This window comes from Phyllobates terribilis, unplaced genomic scaffold (assembly GCF_046119375.1).
Source record: "Phyllobates terribilis strain yellow unplaced genomic scaffold, ASM4611937v1 Scaffold_3__8_contigs__length_932513732, whole genome shotgun sequence".
In the NCBI taxonomy this organism is placed as follows: Eukaryota; Metazoa; Chordata; class Amphibia; order Anura; family Dendrobatidae; genus Phyllobates; species Phyllobates terribilis.
This window is the reverse complement of record NW_027362763.1, coordinates 860,615,125-860,635,037: the sequence shown is the minus strand read 5'-3', so window position 1 is coordinate 860,635,037 and position 19,913 is coordinate 860,615,125. Positions and strand designations below refer to the sequence as shown.

At 40.7% G+C, this 19,913-nt stretch overlaps 1 protein-coding gene across 18 annotated transcripts in view; it reads right to left on the bottom strand.

The window, feature by feature from the left end:
- Nucleotides 1-576: 576 nt before the first annotated feature.
- Nucleotides 577-19,913, bottom strand: part of LOC141257718 (heterogeneous nuclear ribonucleoprotein L-like) — a 78,278-nt gene continuing 58,941 nt past the window's right edge. For all 18 annotated transcript variants that reach the window (XM_073672595.1, XM_073672597.1, XM_073672600.1 and 15 more), the window contains 9 exons: nucleotides 18,834-18,905; nucleotides 17,107-17,166; nucleotides 13,438-13,533; nucleotides 10,992-11,212; nucleotides 6,973-7,094; nucleotides 5,690-5,891; nucleotides 5,450-5,507; nucleotides 2,872-2,970; nucleotides 577-1,369 (listed from right to left, as the gene is read on the bottom strand). In XM_073672595.1, the coding sequence (XP_073528696.1) occupies nucleotides 1,314-1,369; nucleotides 2,872-2,970; nucleotides 5,450-5,507; nucleotides 5,690-5,891; nucleotides 6,973-7,094; nucleotides 10,992-11,212; nucleotides 13,438-13,533; nucleotides 17,107-17,166; nucleotides 18,834-18,905 (986 nt within the window). In that variant the 3' untranslated portion in view covers nucleotides 577-1,313. The remainder of the gene's footprint in view (nucleotides 1,370-2,871; nucleotides 2,971-5,449; nucleotides 5,508-5,689; nucleotides 5,892-6,972; nucleotides 7,095-10,991; nucleotides 11,213-13,437; nucleotides 13,534-17,106; nucleotides 17,167-18,833; nucleotides 18,906-19,913) is intronic.

Genomic DNA, 19,913 nt, shown 5'->3' with positions numbered 1-19,913 from the left:
CTATGCTGTATCAGTAATTATTTAAAGGGGGTGGCAAGAATGGCCTTTTTATTAGGGTTTCATTAGTAGAAAATAACAAACCTAGCTATACTCCCCTCTCCAGGTCCAGTAATGCCAGTCTGAACATGCTTCTATTTTGCATGCATGCCAACTTGACTCCAGTTAATTTCTCTTGGTTTTAAATTTTTGTTGGAAGGCCTGGCTCAGTGATTAGCGGCATCATCACGGGCAGCACGGTGGCTCAGTAGTTAGCACTGTTGCCTTGCAGCGCTGTGGTCCTGGGTTCAAATCCCACCAAGGACAACATCTACAAGGAGTTTGCATGTTCTCCCCGTGTTTGCGTGGGTTTCCTCTGGGTTCTCCGATTTCCTCCCACACTCCAAAGACCTACTGATTGGGGCTCAAAATCTACATTCCCTATGGGGACAGTGATGATAATGTATGTAAAGCGCTGCGGAATATGTTAGCGCTATATAAAAAGAAAGATTATTATCATTGACGCCATTATGTAAATTTACATAAAAGACTCAAAGATCAGAGCCGCAGGGTCACTGGACTCAGGGAAGGCAAGTATAATACAGTTTTGTTTCCTTTAATATAAAAACACAGTAGCAACTCTGTGGAACAAAAAAACTGAGTGTTGAACAATCACTTTAAACTCTGGGACTGTGGCTATTGGAGAAACGCATTTCTTTATGTACACATACATATAGCAGTCTATATGGTGCAATACATCAGGGGAGATTTACAAATCAGGGGAACAATACAGACTGAGCTAAATAAGAAATCGTTAGATACGGTAGACACATTTCTCTCACATACACATTGATGTATATGACATTTTTTGTGCAATTTGCAGCAGAATTTTACTTCGTAAATGTCACCAACTGTTCTCGGTATTAATTATTTTCCTTTGTAAATCCCATCCAAAATTTGGCTTCGATACAGACAGGATTATGTAAGACCGCAGCATTCCTCCCTTGGAGCCACATGTGCACTTGTATTACTAATTCCCAACACATTTGGTGCTGTTATAGCAACAGCCACGTGGTAACTTATTCCTTCCTCTTTGCCAATAGGGACATGTTCAAAACCCACAATGCCAGCAGGGATGTTTTATTTCTTATTACAGATTGAATTTCTGCATTGTATTCAAACACTAAAATATAATTAAAAAAAATATCAGAATAAAACATGTAATGCTGCTTAAAACACCCAAAAATATTCAATCATTGCAAGGCATTGCTAATCATTCAGAGTACAAAAAAAAGAACGGGTAAACAATCTCCTCTGGGACACAGGTTTCACAGGTTTCACAGGCGGGTGGTGGTATAGAAAGACAATTTCAGTGTGTAAGGATTTAAATTATCTGTGGAAAGAAAAAAATAATAATTAGGCATTTGTACAATAACTGAACAAACAGATTTTCCTCTACGGGTCAGTGTCCTGCCCATTTAATCGGATTTGTTGTGGATTTTTTCTGCAGCAATCGTTAGGCTACATGTTACTTCATCTTTAAAGATTTGAAAACAGAATGCAGAATGAAATCAAAAGCATTTTCCTGCACGCACCCAGCAACAAACTTGCACATTTGCTTTAGTGATTGCTGGGTTCACACGCGGGAGTCGACGTGTCGAAACCACACCGCCATAGAGCTTGCAGCAGAGCTGTTTGATCACCTGAGCGGTTTTGCAACTGCACAGCATTTCCCCACATTGCCATTAACCATCTTTTTTTTTTTAAACTGTGCTGATCTCCATGTCGGCGTGATTTAGTCAAAAAACGTGCAAAACCCAATGCAAGTATAGAATATAGTGAAATTTGAAGTTTGCAGTCAGACACAATCCTTGATGACATGTGCAGTTACATTTCTGCTTTTATCTCACCACTAAAGTCAGTATCTTGACTGAAAAGAATATATTTCCAGAGCGTTATTTTACCTCTCCACATGGAGGATGTGGTTCAGTTTATATACAAGTGATGGGTGATTTACCGGTCAGCTCTGCCAAGAGACTGAGCAAATACATTTCGATACTCGCATGTTTCAAGCCTCATATACTATCAGGAGTAACTATTCCTCCATCTATGCAGTATTGCAGGGTAAGTAGAGCTAGACACAGTACAAGTCTTAAGTCATAGGTTTAATTCTTGCCAGCAGAGAGAGAAGTGGAGCAGAGGAGGTCATTTGCAAATTTTTATGATACAAGCATGCACTGGTGATGAGGACTATTAAAGTACTGGGAACACATTAATTCACCCTCTTACTGACAAGAGATCAGTAACTCATCATTAGGATAGGCAAAATATAAAAGATCACTGGTTGGATTTCTGCACATGGATTCCCACTGATACCCCCTTACGTATGGGGCATAGTTGCCATGCTACTGCTTTACTAGATTTTATCATTGTGTGTCCAAAGAATAATTTTCTTGACCCTTCCTTATTACACCCCTGGTTTAAACAGTCATTCTGTGCTGACAGCGTCCCTTTAACTTTGCTTTTCACTCGACCACAAACAGACTGCTGTCGGCCGGATGATGGTTCAGCCGGTAGCTGTCTCTCCCATACACAGGAGCGCTCGCTCTGCCAAGTGCTCCAGTGTTGTCTATGAGAGAGCTTCTGCCAGACATGTCTGGCACTGGCTTATATCAATGAGAACAAAAAGATCCCAGTGCAAAGTTAGACATGCCAAGGCCTTAACACATTAAACTGTTGGCTGAACCTGTCAATATCAGCAGGTTCACCTGACTGTGTAATGTGTATGGGGGCTTAACAGTTTGATATGCTTGTGTTTTTAGACAAAGACAGTGCCTCCAATTTAGGTTTGGTATAACTATAGTACAGAACATTTATGGACACAGCGGCACTTACAAGGTACTCTTATTTGGTAGTGATTTAATACTAGGAGTGCTTCCATTGCTTCAGCCTGCATTTTCCATTGAAGGAGACCGGATCCATTTTTCGATGGTGCTGTAGACATACAGAATGTAAGCTTCCATACGCAGTGAAAACCAAAAGCCATAAACAGATTATAAATAAAAGCAGTTTACTGGAAGGACAATACTGAGCAAAGGCTTGGAACATACACTAGACCAGTTCCCCAGCACACAGAAAGGGCAATCCGGCATATAGACTACAGAGAATGTAACCCCCGGAACTGGATCAGGGATTTCTAATGCTTTAAATCTGACATAAGACTCCAAACAAAAAGCAATTGATTTGAATAGCTCTATGCTTGAAATATTGGGGCTGATTTACTAAAAGTTGACTTACTTTTAGATAAAGCAAACCTGCAAAATATAATCAGTCTAACCAAATATATCAGTGTCTCATGCTATTTCATAAATATGGCTCATCGTCAGATGGCCTAGACTAAGTTTACACCATTTGTTACTTGGCTTAATTTGGTCCACAAAGTCATGCCAAAATTGTAATCTCAATTTAGGCCACACACCTTGGATCCTTGATGTGTGTCAAAAAACATGTCTAAAACAAATGTAGTACTAGTCATACAAGTCATTTTTTCGCACAAATTAAAGAAGAACCTATTAGTTATGAGAAAATCTCAATGGAAGACATTTCAGAAATCAGACTTGAATTCACTTTACTAGAGTGAGACCAAAAATCTGGCGAGAGTCCCTTCTTTGGGACATACAAATGTTGGGTGGGGGCGGAGGGAAAGGAACTGATTCTATACAGAATCTGAATGGCATAGTGGAGCCTCATACTCAGACCTGGCCGGCTCTTTTGCCATTCTGTTGAATGGAAGATTGATTCACCCATTTTTGTCAGTAATTATCCACAAAAAGATAATCGGACATGGTGAATAAATCAAGTGAAATATTTCTAACTTCCAGCTGGGAACCCAAACTTTATGTTAAGTGGCTGATAATAATTAACAATTATATTCTGTATGTACTAATGTGTTATGCAGCCTAGATAAAGGAAGAGAGTACAGCTGCTTCTAAAGGGTTAATCTTTTACAGAATGTGTCTGTTGTAAAGGGTTAATCTGAATCTCACTAATTACACACAAACTGCAGCTATAACACACTGAGAAGGCAGTGACAGGATTTACCCATGTTGTTGCAGCTTCTAGCCTCCCTCTACCCTAAACTTGATGCTCTAACACACAAAAATCCATCTCACATTGCTTCTAATATATTACTACAACCAGCATATGGTAACATTATAGCCCAGATCCCCCGTGTTCCCATGCTGCCTGTCTATCTTCAAACGTAAAAGCAGGAAGCCTCACATTTATCAAAATGGTGAGACAGTGGAGAGACAAATTTCAGTATTCTTCGCTTTAAAGGATCAGAGTTTTAATCACTTAATTAGACAAGAATTTTTTGTTTTCCCTAATTATAAATGAAAAAGATTAAAAAAAAAGTCTTTTAGTAAATCAGCCCCAGCTAAAATTATGTAACAGCAATCCCTGACCAGTGACTGCATTTAGGCTGCGTGCCCGCGAAGCATTTTCCAAGCGTTTATGCTGTGGAATTTACGCAGCGGAAACGCTTGGTAATCCGTCCCCCAATGACAAGCCGCAATGTCAATGCCCATGCTGCGCTCAAAAATCCGCAGCATGTCCATTGATTTTGCGGACACGCAGCGTAATCGCCACCACTGACTTGCATTGGACCGCGTGAAATCCGCATCACTGCATCTGCACAAGCGGATATCACACGATTCAATGTGCGGATGGTACCCAGGTCTGGAGGAGAGGAGACTCATCCAGACCTGGGTACCACAGAAACTGTAAAAAAAATTATTTAAAATAAAAAATAAAGATTATACTTACCTTCTGATACCCTCCCGGTGTTTTCTCCCCTTCGTCTGGTCTGCTCTATGGGTCGCAGTGTTGTGAAGGACCTGTCATATGACTCAATGACGTCACCGCAGGTCCTTCACACCACCACGAGCAGTGCAAAAGAGAGGACGCAGCGGAGAAAACACCAGGAGGACATCGGAAGGCAAGTATCATCTTTTTTTTTATATATATATTTACCATTCTTATTTTTTTAACTAACTTGGTCACACTACTATAAATCCATGCCGGTTGCATGGATTTATATAGTGTGAACAAGCTGTCAAGCACTTTTCCAAGTGATGCTAAAATCGCTTGGAAAAGCGCTTGATAACCCGCATGCAGAAATGCATGCAAAGACACTTGACAAACGCTTCTACCTGGCAGGAAAACCGCATGTAAAAACCGCATGTGTTCTTCCTGCCATGGAGAAGCGGAAAAAATATGCAGCATTTCTGCATCGTGGGCACATAGCCTCAAGCTATAATCACAACGATCAATTTTACAGGCTTTTGGCTTAGGTCAATATGCGGTCCTAGCCTTAAGATGGTGTAATAGAGCGAAAAAAGTGATTTTAAGGCTCAAAACATTTTTTGTTCCAATGGTAGCTGTAACATTAGTGATACTGGATTATACTAACGTCTGGGATCAAATGCTTTATGCTTGATGAACTTTGGAACTTTTAGTTCTTCACAGAGCTGCAAAAAGAAAAACAAAGGAAAAGCATATAAAAAGGTTATTAAATAGGGACAATAAGGAAGTTCTACTCCTATTCACACTGAATGTTATGACGCTGTGTGTCAGATGGGAAAAGTGTAAAACGTGCTGTAGGATTTGAGTGAACTGTATTTTGGAGCACCATATTGTAAATCTGACTTACCTTCTGGAAGTTACTTTCTGTCGTCTTCAATGGAACGTTATAGTAACGCAGAACACAAGATGGTGGCTGCATTAGATTTTTAGAAGGTTGGGTGGCAATAGTAAATCTATTAAGTTTGCTCATTGAAAAATCTTTGTAACTACTTGTGCCATCTTGAAGATAAAACATGTGACTTGGAACTACAGAGTACTGTTTCGATACACTGGATGAGAAAAAAAAAAAAAAGAATAGAAAGATAAAACCACCAGATAATATTTTTGATGAAGCATTTTCTACTACTTTTATTTTTCAACTTTTCAAATCATTTCAATAGAGTTCCAATGGTAACACATAGGTCACCCCTCCAATGAGAATGGAATTTTTTTTTTTTTTTCACCCCACGTAAAAAAGTTTTTCTGTGTCCACAACAGATTATTTGAATATTGAACAAATAGAAATTGATTGAACTTACTAATATATTATGAAAACTGCACGAATAGGATTTTAAACCAGTTCTCCCAATCCCCGCCGCTCCACTTTCTCCTTCCTTTTGAGAATCAGAAAGCTTACACTCCCTCTTGGTGTCCCGTCACATGAAGGGAGCTGCATCAGAAGTGAGGGGAGCAGACAACACAGGGAGGGTGAGAAAGCTCTCACTTAGCAATAGAGTTTTCAGTCAAGCAGGAGAAGGCGGCACTGGGTGTGGAATTAGAGCTGGGGCGAACAGATGCTCGGGAAGTGCTTACACTCGTCGAGCGAACTTCAGTCTCATTTGCATACCAATTCGCACACTTCTTTCTTAGTAACGGACAGGCCATGCAAAGGTTTTGACAAATTTCTGTTTGAAAGCTGTAGAACTACTTGTAGATTGATCTAATGCCGCTGTCTCTCCAGCTCTATTCCTCGTCCAGCGCACCCGCCTCCTGCTTGACAGACAGCCTCTAATGTTGTGTGACTCAAAGCATAGGAATGGTCAGTCAAGCAGGAGACGGCGGTGATGGGCGGGAAATAGAGCTGGAGTGACCAAAGCTTCAGATCTTTAGCCTCATTTGCATATCAATTCAAATACTGATTTCTCAGTAACTGAGGGACAGACTGGCCATGAAAATGTATTCTTGGGCTTGTCTTTGAAGAAGCTACATACACATATAAATAGTTTGTGAGGGTGGTGGAGTGGTGTGAAATTCTGCTAACGGATTCCCTTTAAATGCTTAGAAAAGACGTGATTGAGAAGAGTCTGAAGGATGGGTACAATAAGGGATACATAGATATACATGCAAGTTCTATAACCACATCAGTCTTACCAAACACTAACTGTCTTTCCAAAAATCTGCACCATATTGAGGTTAGAAACTGCTCTTTGCACAGCAAACTCATCAGTCATCTCCACAAGGGCTGTGCCTGGAATAGACTTCATGAACTTTACCTACAATCAAAAGAACAATTTTAATAATAGTTCTCAGTTTCAAGTATTTACACACAAACCATGTTGGATACAGTTTGTTTCCATGAACTGCTGTCAAAGCCTATCCCTCATTGTAAAGTTGTAGGTCCAACTTTACAAATCCCTGGGAAAAAAAGTTTTACATAGCAGCCATCCAAATAAATTCCTGACCACATAACAGGCAAGTGCTTTATAAATGAAAATTACATTTATTTTAAAACAATTTCAGCAACTTTTCAAAAGACTCCAACTGTTGTGATGCTTTACTTTTTGATTAAGTGAAACATGATTATTGCTACAGCCAACATGCTTTTTCATTCTGATGAACAGTTAAAAAAAATAAAAATAAAACACCCGCTTCGGTTATATTCTCACTTGGTGTAAATACTGCGTTCTTGCCTGCTGCATTTACCTGTCTAAGCAGAGTGGACACAATTTCATGAAAACAAAAGAACATTGTGCATTTAAGGACACTGTGAACTTTGGGTTTTTTATCTATAGGCTTATATGGGGGGGGGGGGGGGTCTAAAATATGCAGTTGTGTCTTCAAGCGCAGAATCAAAGCTATTCTGTATTAAGAAAAACAAACTCATTCAAGAACACTGCTTCAAATCTACACTAAAAGAAACAGTAAATCAAGTGGAAAATGCATAAAAATATAGCAAAAATGCAATAATCATAGAAGATTTTTATTGTGCATTTTGGAGTGGACACCTGCAGAAAAAGTGCAAATAAAAAACTACAACATTTACACTGTGCGTGAACACAGCCTTCTTGTTCAAATCACTGCCTCTGTGCTGCAGAAACTGAAGTTTAATCAACTATACTAATTAGGAATCTTTGTGCACCCTTGGCATGGCCCATAGGCTCTGTGCACCATTTTGCATGCCCCTGCCCCTCTAACAGGTGACTGATAACCCTGACTTGCCTGGAGCAAGCATTGTCTGCAGAGGAAGCTCAAGGTAGCCAGTGCTGTCAATCACCAGAAGAGGTGTGCACATGCAAAGCCAGTGGACTGAACAGTGCACCGAGCCTCTTGGCCACACTAAGGGTGCACCGAGCGACATAATTCACATTTTATAAATTTCAGTTTCTGCAAAATGGAGGCAGTGATTCCAATGGTGTACATAAAAATCACAGGGCCCCAGAGAAAAAGCTCTAATTGTATCAAAACTTGTAAAGCAAAATAAAAAATAAATAAATCTAAAAATACAAATTCCTAATTTGTTGTATATCAGCTGAACAGGTTTTACATTTCGTCTTCTACCTTCTTGAGACTACTGTGGGTTTATACACTGATACACTTTACTAACAAAACTTACTGAATTATTTATCTATTTACGCCTGATAAAAGCTAAATTGAATAAAGGAATTTATAATCTACAGAAAATGATCACTGCTGTGGTTGAAGGGAAAAATTTAGAGACTAGCTGTGGTTACTCTATGGTTCAAAAGTCCTAACACTGTAACCATAAAATGAAGTAAAAGCACTTACTAGATATGTTAAAGGGGTATTCCCATCTCCAAATAATCTTTCCTAATAAGTAGTAAGTGTAATAATAAGATTAGCAATTACCTCCAATTAGAAATGTAGTATAGTTCTTCAGATTCGCTTACCTCATGTAGGGCATTGCAGTAGCTTAGGTATCCATGGACTAACCAGAAGTATCTCAAAGTAATATCATTTCAGAAGTAGGGTCATTTTGACCGCAGAGATGGGCACTAAAAAGCTAATCTTTTGTAATTTCCATATTAAGAGGAGAATGAAACTTAAGAAGAAAAAAAAGAGGAAAAGCTAAGGGTTTGATGGACAGGGAAAACCGTAACAGTGACAAGGTACCACTGAAGATTGGTAGAACCTTAAAAGATATTTGGGATAGTTTAACTACCGCTCATGAAGAAGAATAGAAACTATAAATTACTAAGGAAAGGGCTCGATAAAATTAATTTCAAAACATAAAAGCCAGTTCTGCCGGTCAAAGGCTTTTCCAATATCTGAGTGGAGGAGTAGGCGACCAGACGGCCAAAGCACCTGTATATTCAGTTGTTTTAGTAGCATTATGAGACCAGTAGCCATGTAGACAATTTACGCTATTTGCAAAGACAATGGACTTACAGGTGCTTCTCACTAAATTAGAATATCAAAAAGTTTATTTCAGTTCTTCAATACAAAAAGTGAAACTCATTATATAGAGTCATTACAAACAGAGTGATCTATTTCAAGTGTTTATTTCTGTTAATGTTGATGATTATGGCTTACAGTCAATGAAAACACAAAAGGTCATTAGCTCAGTAAATTAGAATAATTAACAAAAACACCTGCAAAGGCTTCTTAAGCATTTAAAAAGGTCCCTTAGTCTGTTTCAGTAGGCTCCACAATCATGGGGAAGACTGCTGACTTGACAGATGTCCAGAAGGCAGTCATTGACACACACCACAAGGAGGGTAAGCCACAAAAGGTCATTGCTAAAGAAGCTAGCTGTTCACAGAGTGCTGTATCCAAACACATTAATGGAAAGTTGAGTGGAAGGAAAAAGTGTGGTAGAAAAAGGTGCACAAGCAACAAGCAACCGGGATAACCGCAGCCTTGAAAGGATTCTTAAGAAAAGGCCATTCAAAAAATTGGGGGAGATTCACAGTGAGTGGACTGCTGCTGGAGTCATTGCTTCAAGAGCCACCACACACAGACGTATCCAGGACATGGGCTACAAGTGTCACATTCCTTGTGTCAAGCCACTCATGACCAACAGACAACGCCTGAAGCGTCTTACCTGGGCCAAGGAGAAAAAGACCTGGACTGTTCTCAGTGGTCCAAGGTGTTGTTTTCAGATGAAAGTAAATTTTGCATTTCATTTGGAAATCAAGATCCCTGAGACTGGAAGTAGAGTGGAGAGGCCACAATCCAAGCTGCTTGAGGTCTAGTGTGAAGTGTCCACAATCAGTGATGTTTGGGGTGTCATGTCATCTGCTGGTGTAGGTCCACTGTGTTTTATCAAGACCAAAGTCATTGCAGCAGTCTACCAGGAAATTTTAGAGCACTTCATGCTTCCCTCTGCCGACAAGCTTTTTGGAGATGGAGATTTCATTCTCCGGCAGGACTTGGCACCTGTCCACACTGCCAAAAGTACCAATACCTGGTTTAAAAACAACAGTATCACTGTGCTTGATTGGCCAGCAAACTCGCCCGACCTTAACCCCATACAGAATCTATGGGGTATTGTCAAGAGGAAGATGAGACACCAGACCCAATAATGCAGATGAGCTGAAGGCTGCTATCAAAGCAACCTGGGCTTCCATAACACCTCAGCAGTGCCACAGGCTGATCGCCTCCATGCCACGCCGCATTGATGCAGTAATTGATGCAAAAGGAGCCCCGACCAAGTATTGAGTGCATTTACTGAACATACATTTCAGTAGGCCAACATTTCGGATTTTAAAAACATTTTTCAAGCTGTTGTTATAAAGTATTCTAATTTACTGAGATAATGACTTTTGTGCTTTCATTGGCTGTAAGCCATAATCATCAACATTAACAGAAATAAACACTTGAAATAGATCACTCTGCTTGTAATGACTGTTTAATATACGAGTTTCACTTTTTGTATTGAAGAACTGAAATAAAAACAACTTTTTGATGATATTCTAATTTAGTGAGAAGCACTTGTATGACTGTAAAGACAAAAACTGACCAGAAGTTTCTTTGACAATATTTACCAGTGTGCTATGTTCATGGAGAGCTCAGTAAATGCATACACCAGTATTTTAATGCCTGTGAAACAAAATCATGCCCTCTAAACAGAAAAAAATTGGCATGTTTAGTATTTTAGCATTCTTAATGCAAGAATAAAAATTGTACACAGCTCCTCGGCTCAACCTCACCTTTGAAACATTTCCATACAAGCAGAACAAGCTAAACACCCGATCACAGTTCATCTTTTCTTGGTGGAGGCCACCGATCATGGCTACTATGCCCCCTATGCCCCCTGTAGGCCCACTCTGCATAAAAGGAGGACAGGTCTGAGGAAAAGAAGCCATCTCTGGATTGTCTCCAGGTCCCATTGTGTTCTGGTTTGGAAATGGTACCATTGGGCCAGGATTTCCTAAAAGGATACAAAGTTGCTGGTTATTGACAAATATTATAAAAATAATTTTTGGAAAAATCCATTCTTGTGAAAGATATTTTACAACACCACACAGTTAACCTCATAATGACCAAGTGCCAAAATTTACTGCGCTTGGTCCTGGGTGTGGGCTTAAAGCTCCTGTTAGTCAAGCAGGAGCAAGTCGAGCCTCCAGCTGTCACACACAGCCATGGAAACTTTGGAGAAGACAGAGGCGGTTTATTACTATGTCTGTCTTCTATGCATTCAATAATCATTAGATGCATTGGCACTGCTTATACTTCTATAGGACTAGGCGTCCACATAATTGGCAGGTGTTTGCCAGCATCTTCTAGCAGACGCAGATCAGTGACTGATGTTTTCCCCTGTAACTAAGGCTACTATGGATGCCCCAGTTACAGTGAGGAGGAGTGGAGAGAAATTAACCCTTTTCAGACGTGGTTAGTGATAGTACGCACCACGCCGTAAAGGCCGATTCAGCGGTGGCTCCGGCGGTGAGCCTACACTGAACCGGGCACATGTCAGCTGATCCTTACAACTTGTGCCCGCAACAGCCACGGGTGGAATCGCGATCCACCCGCGGCTGTTAACCAGTTAAATGCCGCAGTCAATCCTTGACAGGGGCATTTAACAGCTCTGCGTCGGAAGAGCATCACTTACACCGTCCATCGGTGACCCCGTCACGAGATTGCGGGTCACTGATGGGTGGGCATGGCAACCCAGGGTCTGCAGCAGACCCCTGTGGTTGTCATGTAAAGATTGCTATGAGCGCCACCTAGTGGTCAGCGCTCATAGCACATGAGCATTTCTACGGCATACAGGCGATCTGCTCTTCGCCTGTATGCAGTAGAAGCAATCAGAAAACTGCTGCTTCTAGTCTCCTATGGAGACTATTGAAACATTCAGATAGTGTAAAAAAAATGTTTTTAAAAATATTAAAAAAATAAAAATATAAAAAAAAGTTTAAAATCACCCCCCTTTTGCCCCATTCAAAATAAAAAAAAAAAAACAAAAACAAAAACAAACCCATACACATATTTGGTATCGCCTCGTTCAGAATCGCCCAAACAATATAAAAAAAAGAATTAATCTAATCAGTAAACGGGTTAGCGGGAAAAATATTCCAAACGCCAGAATTACGTTTTGGTCGCAGCAACATTGCAGTAAAATGCAATAACGGGCGATCAAAACATTGGATTTATCCCAAAATGATATCAATAAAAACATCAGCTTGTCGCGCAAAAAATAAGCACTCACCCGGCCACAGATCCTGAAAAATAGAGATGCTATGGGTCTCAGAAAATGGTGCTATTTTTTTTTTTTGTTTGTTTTAGCAAACTTTGGATTTTTTTTCACCACTTAAATAAAAAAGGACATATACATGTTTGGTGTCTACGAACTCGTAATGACCTGGAGAATAATAATGGCAGGTCAGTTTTAGCATTCAGTGAACGTGGTTAAAAAAAAAAAAAAAAACAACAACTGTGGAATTGCATTTTTTTTGCAATTTCACCGCACTTGGAATTTTTTTTCCCATTTTCCAGTACACGATATGGTAAAACCAGTGATGGCATTTAAAAGTACAACTCGTCCCGCAAAAAATAAGCCTTCACATGGCCATATTGAATGAAAAATAAAAAAGTTCTGGCTCTGGGAAGAAGGGGAGCAAAAAACGAAAATGCAAAAACAGAAATTGCTCCGGTCATGAAGGAATTAAAAATAAAATAAAAAAATCAAATGAGCCCCCTTTGTTCTTCCTTCCTCACCCCACAAAAAAAGACCATCAGATTTGCCTTCTCCTGCTTGACTGACAGTCTCACCTGTGTGACTCCAGGCAGAGAAAGGATCAGTAAAACAGGAGGAGGTGGCATAGGGCAGGGAATAGAACTGGAGTGACAGAGGCTTCAGCTCTTCAGCCTCATTTGAATATCAATACAAACACTGATTTCTCAGTAAAAGGATAAAAAGAGACTCACCATGTAAAGGTATTGCTGGACTTGTCCTTGAAGGTTACGTGTACATATAAATAGGTTTTTTTGCTTTTTTTGGGGGGGAGGTGGGTATTGGGAGAGGGGGAATTCTGCTGATAGATTCCCTTTAATTTGCCACTATACCAAAAAAAGAATCTTTATTATCCTTCGCTAAAAGATTTTATCACATCAGTACGCTAATTTACAAAGAAAAATTAAAAAAAAGTTACCTACCATAGCCATCAAATCTCTGGAATGGTGGTTGGTTTGGTGGATAGTTTGGTGGATGGTTTCCTTGAAAGGCTTGCATCTGTTGTTCATTTCCTTGGTCTGAAAGAGTAAAATAAAATAAAAAAACCTTAGACTATAAAAAATGTTTTGTATTTCTTTCCATCTTAAATTTTTTTAATAAAATGGGGCAAAATGTATTTGTAGTGGTGAGGGAAAAACATGCAAACAAGCCAAACAAAAAAGAAAGGCAAAACATGCTTTAATCCCTTCGACATTGGAAGTACCAGTACGTTCTATTTTGCAGTCTATTTCCGCAAAGGAATGAACTGGTATGTCTTTGTGATTAAAAGTTAGGTGATTTTACCAAAGTGGTCCAGGTTGTAGCCATCCACTTTGGTGCAATCAAACTTTTTTCTCTCCATTTGCCTCAATTAGATGATCATTGTTGTTTGATTGGACATGCATTCCACACCATAGGTATAGTTTCTTTGTGAACTATTTAAGTACTGGATGCACTTAGCACTTGTGCACTTTTGAGATCCCTTGAACAGACCTATGTATTTGAATTTACCTATGCACTTATATAGTAAGGGGATCCAAGTACAGCTGTTCCACTTGGAATTACCTTGGCTTTACTTGTTTATGTGATTTTTGTTTGCGTTATACGGATTTTTTCCCCAAAAATCTTTTCGCATTTGTTTTACTTTCAGATTCCTTAAACTTTTCCTAACTCAATTATAGTGAATGGATCTCTCAGGGGTTTCATCTGAATCACGTATTTCAGAGATTTAGATGTAAACTCCGATGTAAGTGCTCAAAGTAGCGCACAGGATAAATGTGAACTGAGCATTAAGTGGTCCAAAATGTTATATACCCCACAATAGTACCAACAAGAGCTTCAACTCAACCCAAAAAAATCAAGCCCCACTCAGATCAGTCATCCATTGACAGAAACATGGATGGTTTCCACATTACTGGTCAGACAAACGCTTTGGAAAAGCAATATGGCTCCTAGCCCAAAAGAAACCCAGCAATATCTGAACTTCTAAATCCAAATGCCACCGTCCCACTTTTGAGTCCAACAGTCTAAGCCGCAGTTAGCATCCACATGTTTGGCATTACTGTAATGAGGAGAGTCCACTTAATATATGGGGTGCGTGTCGCCACAAGTTACACACAATGCATTGGGCACTACTATGGCATATTTCCAAATTTCACTCTTCCAGAAACAAGCATGCATTGAATGTTGCAAACGCCCAAAAAGTCAAAATCGCCAATACACCTGTAAATGAATTCCCAGAGGGGTGTAATTTCCAAAATGGGGTCACTTGAGCAGGTGGGTATGGCGGGCAGGGTTTCTAAGGGGTTCCGCAAATGGAGTCTGCAAACTATTCTAGGAAAATCTGCGCTCGACAGGTCAAATACGGCATCCTCCCTCCCGAGTGCTGCCATGTGGGCAAACGATAATGTAAAGGCATATATGGAGTATTGCCACGGTCAGGAAAAACTGTGTAATAAATTAGAGCACCATTTCAACACATTTCCTCTTGTGAAAATGTAAAATCTGAGGCTAAAAACATTTCGATGATAAAAAATGTAATTATTTTTTTTTCACCGCCCACTAGTATAAAATTCTGTGACACACCTACGGTGTCCATATGCTTACTGCACCCATGAATTCATTAAAGTGTTGTAGTTTGTACAACGAGTCATCGGAAATTAAGAAGGAAAAATTGCATAACAAACTGTGGTTTTCATTTTTTCTTTTTGCCCTTGTGAAAATGACAAAAGGAAATCTGTCACCCCCTGGGACGCTTTTAAGCCATTACTATGGGCATATGTGTCACACACAAAAAATCACTGGGATATATGGAAGCGTTCCAGAGTTATTACCATATTAAGTGACACGTGAGAATTGAAAAATTTGGCCTAGTCAGTAAGGTTAAAAACAGACTTCAGCAGGAATGGGTTAACAAGCTCATGGCTGGGTGTTTTCTTCCTTCCTAACCAGGCACATTATCGAGTTTTATCATACATGCACTTTTAAAGACTAATTTTATCTTGTTCAGATATTAAAATGATTTCCTTTTTTCGAGATAGATTTTAATAGTGTTTAATTGTTTTGCTTTTTTTATACATACTTATGAGCCCCCACAAAGTCTTACAACACCTTTGGGAGGGAGGGGTGTTTTAACATGTTAATAGTTTTTTTTTCTGCCTATTTCCCATTTAACTAGTATATTAGCCCCAGTTGCAGGGAAATTTCAGCCTCCTGGCTAATAGCAGACCTGACTGGGCTTCCTAGAACCCACCAGCTCCTGCTCCCTCCCTACACACAGTAATCAACTGTTCACTTGGTCAGGAGGAGGAAGCACTGTCAGTGGTTCCTAATCTATATACAGAGCCTGGGTACCTGTGGTTAGAGAGATGTAGAAGGTAAACATGATAATAAATCATGTTTATCTGCTCTCTGTAAAGTCTGTCTGCATTTGATAGCTGGCTTCCCTCCCCCACAGCTACACTATGTCATGCAAGCTGGGGTCAATGCAGGGTTAAATGTGAACTGGCCAAATGTTTATTGTCTATGGGCAGTCCAGAAGTAGATAAGCAGACCTCAAGGCCCCGTCACACATAACGAGATCGCTAGCGAGATCGTTATTACGTCACGGTTTTGGGATCGCTGGAGAGTCGTTTCGTGATCGCTGGGGAGCTGTCAAACATGCAGAACTTCCCAACGATTTCGGCCGCCCCAGCGATCTAACTAATGATCTCGGCGGTCGTTGGGACGCTTTCACACTATTTCAACGATCCACACCTTGATAGGGACTGTACTGTGTCACAAAGGCATGCATAACATTACTTTTCCGCGCCCCCTCATCTCCGATTGACAAGACCAGATGTACGGCCAGTCACAGCCGGAGAACTCTACAACGATCCGCAAAATGAGGACTCAGTCGAATGAACGGATATCAACAGCCCGGAGAATTCTGCTAGGATCTGCAATCCAGCACGAAGTCAGAAACAAAGGATGGAATCGCTATTCTGTTGCCTTCTTTATGCACAGCGTAAAATGAGAACGCTGTAGCGACCAATTAGGGACGAGGGGCGAGGAAAAGTCCAATTTATGCACGCCTACGTGTCTCAGTTCTGAATCGCTAACGAGGTCGTTGATAAGGTGTCAAATACAGCGATGCACACTGCCCAGCGGGAGCGCAACGACCCAGGAATGGTCCAGGAAGCTTTGTAACGATCAGCGAACTCACAGCAGGGGCCTGATCGTTGCTACCTGTCAGACATAACGAGATCGCTAGCAAGATCGCTATTGCGTCACAAAAACCGTGACGGATCAACGATCTCGATAGCGATCTCGTTATGTGTGACGGGGCCTTAACATGCAATGTCTAAATGCTCCATCTAAATGCTCCTACAGCTATCTCCACCATAAACATGCCAGCTAAGTGGGTATATCCATTAAATGAAGTGTAGGGAATAAGCTGTTGGCAAAAAACAACACATCTCATGATGGAACAAAGGAATTAACATTATAGAATCCTATACTTATGCTAAGAATGTCTTCAAGCATAATTCACATGTACAATCGTGGCAACAAGTTTTCTTTAGATAGTAAGTCACATCACTGCACTGACTAAAAAGGAAATATAAGTAACATACTGTAACCGCCAAAATTTTGGAATGGTGGATGATTTCCTTGAAAGCCTTGGTTTCCTTGGTCTGAAAGAGCAAAATAATAAAAAGAACTTAAAAAAAGGAAAAGAAAACCCCCCGACAACACAGATTTGCTGTAAACAGTCCAAACATATGCAATATCTAACTGATCATTCAGTTGACAGCTAGGTGGGCATATTTAAGTAATAAAAGGGGAATAAGCCGCTGCAAAACAGCAGCACATCTCATGGTGAAACAAAGGAATCGCCATGACAGAATCCAAAACTTTTGCTGAGAACGTCTTGAACAGGTCTGTACAACATATGGCCTACGGGATGCATATGGCCCGCCAGCGGATGTTCTGCATCCCGCAGAGAATCGGTAGACTGGTTCTCACCTTCCGTTATTTAACTGTATTTGTGTGTCTCACAGAAGCGAATATAATTCAACACTTTGGCGCTGGGTCAGACGAAAAGGAGCAATTGTCAGCTGCCGCCCCAACGTTCATGAGGTCATCAAGCTACTGACCTCCCCACAATGCTGCCTTCATCTGCGCCGCAGCGAAGAGGTGGCAAAAACGGACAGAAACAGCGAGCAATCCATGAAAGAGCAGATGATTTAATACCCTGATTATAGGAGGGGTAGGAGTGTTTTGGTGTTACTGAGAGCCCATTATGGGGCAACATGGGAGAAATATGGAGGAGCGCAGTATCCAGTGTGGTTGTGTGAGGGGAACAATATAGAGAGGGGCAGTATGAGAGGGAGAATGTTATAAAGTAAAGAGATAGTGTGGGGTGGGAATATTATAAAGAGGGGCAGTGTGTGTGTGTGTGGGGGGGAATTATGGGGAGGTGCAATATTAGGGAAAGAGGCAGTGTGGGGGGTATATTATGTAGAAGGGCAGTTGGGCGAGATATGTTAAAGATGAGCAGTGTGGGGGGGACCTTATGGAGAGGCGCAGAGTGGAGGTATATTTTATGCAGGAAGCACAGTGAGGGCAATTATTTATTCAGGGGCACAGCATGGGACAGATTTTTATTTATGAGGCATTATAACGATACTTTTATTTTTAAGGGCACGCTGGTTCCTGTATGTGTATGTGTGCAGGCTGACAACAACTCACAGCATCTCCTTTCCATCGTTAAGGTCATACTTGAAGTTGCAGGATCACACAATTGTACATAGGGCTGACCTGAAACTGCAATTGATCACTGTACTAAGCATGGTGATTTAGTCCTGTACTGACGGTGGTTCTGGCACTGCATTTATGTACTGACTGTGGTTCTGATCATGTAGCAAACCATAAAGTGCTTCATATTAAAAATCCTCAAAACATAGTTTTGAGATTGCAAAGAGGAATTGGTTGAGCTTCTGTTCCAAAAACCTATTGTAAGGTAGCATATGTTCACACTGATTTTTTGGAGCGGAAAATTTCTATTCACTTCTCAAATACTCAAAACTTGTTTCTGATGGTGTATTAATGTTCTGACAGTGGTTCTGGAAGTGTATTCAAGCAAGTACCCCTTTTTTTTTTGCAGCCCTTCAGATGTCATATTGAACCAATGTGGACCTTGGACCAAAAAATGTGCATCTCTGGTCCAGAAGCATAATTCACACATACAAATGTGCCAACAGGTTCTCTTTAATCTACTAAACCACAGAAAGGTATTCTTTAGCTACAAGTTCTCATCACAACAATACACTGATTAGAAGGAAATTTAAAAGTAGCATACTATAACCGTCAAATCTGGTGAATGGTGTTCGGTTTCCTTGAAAGGGTTGTCTCTGGGGCATGTTGCCCTGGTCTGAAAGAGTAAAATATTAAAAGATAACCATGGACCATAAAAAAAATATACCCCTGAACATTGAAATTGCAACACCAAGAAGGAAAAGTTGTACACTTAAGGAAAAGCACAGGATGGATAGACATGTTAATGATATGCAAATGGTGAAAAATGGAAACATTTTCAAAACATCTCAATTCATTCAGTCTCGAGTGTGAGCCCCACGCACAGTAATACCTACACTTACATGTCATGATATCAGTGAGGTTATTAATAGTTTTCTGAGGAATGTTCGGCTGCCAAACTGAATGTACATGAGCAAGAAAATCAAGATCCACTGCTAGCAGCTACCTTTGCAATTGTCGAGTAATGCCGCCCCAGATGTGCTCGATTAGAAACAAGTTTGGAGACTATGCAGACCATGATAGCACAAGTAGGCCAGACAAGTTACGGCCATTTCTCTAAAGTGTCCCAGGAACCATTTTTTCAACACTAAAATGCCAGGCTGCATTTTGCTTGTGCTACTGTGATCAGCCTACATGGTCTAAAGGCCCCGTCACACTAAGCGAGATCACTAGTGAGATCGCTGCTGAGTCACAAGTTTTGTGACGCAACAGCGACCTCAGTAGTGATCTTGCTACGTGTGACACTTAGCAGCGACCAGACCCCTGCTGTGAGATCGCTGGTCGTGTCGGAATGGTCTGGACATTTCTTTGATCGTTGAGGCCCCACTGGGTAGCATGCATCGCTGTGTTTGACACCTTACCAACGACCTTGTTGAAGACTCAGACACAGAAACACATAGGCGTGCATAGTTATACAGATCGTTACGGGTCGCCGCATCGCTGCTGCGTCATTGGGAAGATCTGACTGTTTGACATCTCACCAGCGACCACATAGCGACGCAGCAACGATCCCTGACAGGTCGTATCGTTGTCGGGATCGCTGTAGCGTCGCTTAGTGTGACGGGGCCTTTAAACATACTCCTGTGGTCTGCAGCATCTCCACACTTGTCTCCCATCAAGCACA